The 3,388-nt window shown below is 34.2% G+C and overlaps 1 protein-coding gene across 1 annotated transcript; it reads right to left on the reverse strand.

The window, feature by feature from the left end:
* Window positions 1-574: 574 nt before the first annotated feature.
* Window positions 575-3,121, reverse strand: TRIADDRAFT_30677 (uncharacterized protein; the record flags this gene model as incomplete). The annotated part of the gene is made up of 7 exons (XM_002116207.1): window positions 575-856; window positions 956-1,035; window positions 1,136-1,384; window positions 1,658-1,806; window positions 2,084-2,292; window positions 2,435-2,629; window positions 2,849-3,121. 7 exons carry the CDS (start codon window positions 3,119-3,121, stop codon window positions 575-577), a joined length of 1,437 nt encoding a protein of 478 aa, XP_002116243.1.
* Window positions 3,122-3,388: the final 267 nt, after the last annotated feature.

A 3,388-nucleotide genomic window follows, 5' to 3' on the forward strand; every position in this document is an offset into this window, starting at 1 on the left:
TATAATCGATGGTGAACGATGTACTGTATATTTATTATAAATGTAATAAGACATACTAATCAGTGCTAGTAATAAAATAAAATAAATATGATTTTAGCCACTGTACAGTAAATAATTTGATTTTTACAAAGTACATATAGTATAATTTTTACAGTTACACAATAAAATGAAATGAATTACAGTAATATTCCTAATAAATGACTTCTATAATCCCTGATAATTTTGAGTTACGCGTATAAACTTAAAATACAAACGTCATTACTCTTGACTGCTTACGATTGCGGAGTAATAAAAACTTAGCAATTAAAAGTTTTTCACTAGGGTCAACTCTTAATACAAATCTTTAGCCCTCAGTACTAAGATACATATACATACAGAAGTGTAAAAACATGCTCTTTACAGTAAAACGGAATCAGTAAACTTTCTCTGGTCTGATCAACAAACGTATAACTGATGATAATACAAATTGGAAATATGTGAAAATGTTTGTATGATATTAATCTTTCGCTCATCTTAAATAATATGCGTAATCGTAAGTGCTTTAGGCATTGCATATCGTACTGTTACTTTTAAATTAATTATCAAACTTTCTCTCTTTGAAGAAGTCAATATTCAACAAACAACTTGGCAAGTAATCTTGCTGGACAGGTTTATCATAGTCAGGGTTATACTTATAACCTTTGCCGTAACCTAATTTTTGCATTAACGACGTGGGAGCATTACGTAAATGTAATGGTACCGACGGCAGCGGGCCTTTCCATTCGTTAATATTTTTCTTAACTCTATCATATGCCATATAACATTCCACAGATTTAGGTGCACGAGCCAAGTACACAACCGTTTGAGCTAGATTTACCTATCATTACGTTATCGTATTCAATCGAGAAAGTGCAATTATTATTTTTGTTTGCATACAAAGATCGACATTGTATATATATATAAGCATATAGAATACCTCACACTCCGGCATTCCAATAAATTGACAAGCGTGATAAGCTGCTACAGCAATGAAAAGAGCTTGATTATCAGCTAAACCTGCAAATCAGAGTTAAATGTGAGCATAACCCTATCTACAGTACTCTAATAATTTGATCAATGTAAAGTTTCTTATGGCAATAGAAAAATCTTCACGTACCAACATCTTCGCTTGCAAAACGTATCAATCTACGCGCAATATACGTAGGTTGTTCTCCTCCTTTTAGCATTCTGCACAACCAGTACATGGCAGCATTTTCGTCGCCACCACGCATTGATTTATGCAAAGCAGATATAATATTATAATGTTCTTCACCACTGCGATCGTATTGCAAATGAGATCGTTGTAAGCTTTCTAGTACGTCTTTCTCTGTAACTGCAATTATCGTTGGTAATCTTTCATCATCAACTACATTTCTGCAGCTATCAGACTTTTCACCATGATCATCAAGAATTTTTCCTTCATCGCCAGTATCAATCCCGCTGTCTTTCGTTCCTTCATCTGTAACACAAGAATCCGATTTGCTATTCTTTAGAATAAGTTCCAATCCCTCCTGAATACTTGATAGACGAGTGTTTAGTTCTTTTACAAGTGATGAATTTTTAATTTCTTCTCCATTCGATTGAAGGTCGTCTTTTTTAGTTTCATCTACTTTGATCGGCATCACCTCATCCACCTGACTAGGTTGGGTAATATCTCTATTATTATAAATGATAATCTTCGATCTAATAGCCATTTCTAGACCATTTAAAGCTTTCCTAGCATCACCATCGCAAAAATTTCCCAAAGCTTTAAGAGCTTGATCATCCGCTTTAATTTTGTACTTATTACTACAGTAAAAAGAATTTTATTTCAAAGGATGATGGTTAGTAAATTGCTACAAATAGGATATGTTGTAATTGTACTGTACAACTATCAATTTCAGTCATTATTACTAATCAATTATACAGTAAAAGCGATATGTAACTCATTATCTACACCCATTGCCACAGTAGTTCATCAGTTATCTAAGATTGTGCAGTATTACAGCGTAAAATCTACACAAAGTTACTAGATTATCTTTTAATAAATCTTAGCACTAATTAATCTTATTTAACACAAACCTACCCAGTTGTAAAATCATCTAGGTCTAGATAGTCTTCAATGTTGTTTAAAGCACTTTTAAGTATAGTAACAACATTAGCTGAGCTCAGTTTTTGTAATGTAATTACATGACATCTGCTTAAGAGAGCATTATTCAAGCTAAATGAAGGATTTTCCGTAGTAGCGCCAATCAATACAATGGTGCCATTTTCAACATACGGCAGAAAAACGTCCTAACAAGTATACCAATGAACAATCCATTTCATACAGACATATTAATATCAGGCTAGTCGGTAAACAAGCTAACATTCGAAGCTTTGACTATCATGCCATCTAGCGTTGATAAATTACGCGATAGAAGAACAATTTTTTAACCTGTTGGGCCTTGTTGAATCGATGAATTTCGTCCATAAATAATATCGTTTGACGATTAAACATTGTTCTATCTTTTTGAGCTATGTCGATCACTTCACGCACTTTCTGTGTCCCACTAGAAGTGGCAGATAGTTGAATAAATCGCATGTTGGCTTTACTTTTGCCACTTTTAGCAATAATATTCGCTAAGGTTGTCTTTATAGCAGGCAAAGCAAATTAGAAAGATGATTAAGAAGAAAATGATGAACGTTAGTACGAGTGGAAAAAAATTATCGCGGGAAAATTATTTACCATCCACCTTGTATACTGTCAATATTATGAAGGATTATCGGCTAAGTAGCATTTATTGACACAATAGATGATATTGCAACATACAGTAGATTAAGATTGCATCCATCTAAATTGAGTTTTTACCTTGCCACATCCCGGAGGACCCCAAAATATCATGGAATGGATATCTCCTGATTCGATGAGAGATCGTAGACTAGTTTTACCACCTAGTACGTCATCTTGACCGATGTAATCAGTAAGAACGTTTGGCCTGATTTTATCAGCCAGAGGTGTACTGGATTTGGCTTTACTTTTACTTGCATTGGGGGGTGGCTGATTGCGATTATTCAATTTAGAATTGGTTATAAATACATCATCGGCTAATTCTTGGCTCGATTCCAGTTGCCATTTTTGCATTTCCTTCTTGACATTGTTAGCGGTACTTTGTGAACTACCCGTATATGCAAATTCATTTGGATCTTGCTGAAAAAAAGATAATTTAGTTTGCCTGGTAGCGTTGTTGGTCAAAACTTCGTGATGACTATGCTTGGTTTTTTTGACGCTACTACCTATACTACTCATATTAATATTTCTTTTCTTGATCGTTTTCGATTTCAAAGTACTCTGACTGGATCGAGCACTTTGCGAAGCGGGAAAGGAATCAGTCAAGCTACTAAAGCTAGC

This window comes from Trichoplax adhaerens, genomic scaffold (assembly GCF_000150275.1).
Source record: "Trichoplax adhaerens TRIADscaffold_14 genomic scaffold, whole genome shotgun sequence".
NCBI classification, from domain to species: Eukaryota; Metazoa; Placozoa; class Uniplacotomia; order Trichoplacea; family Trichoplacidae; genus Trichoplax; species Trichoplax adhaerens.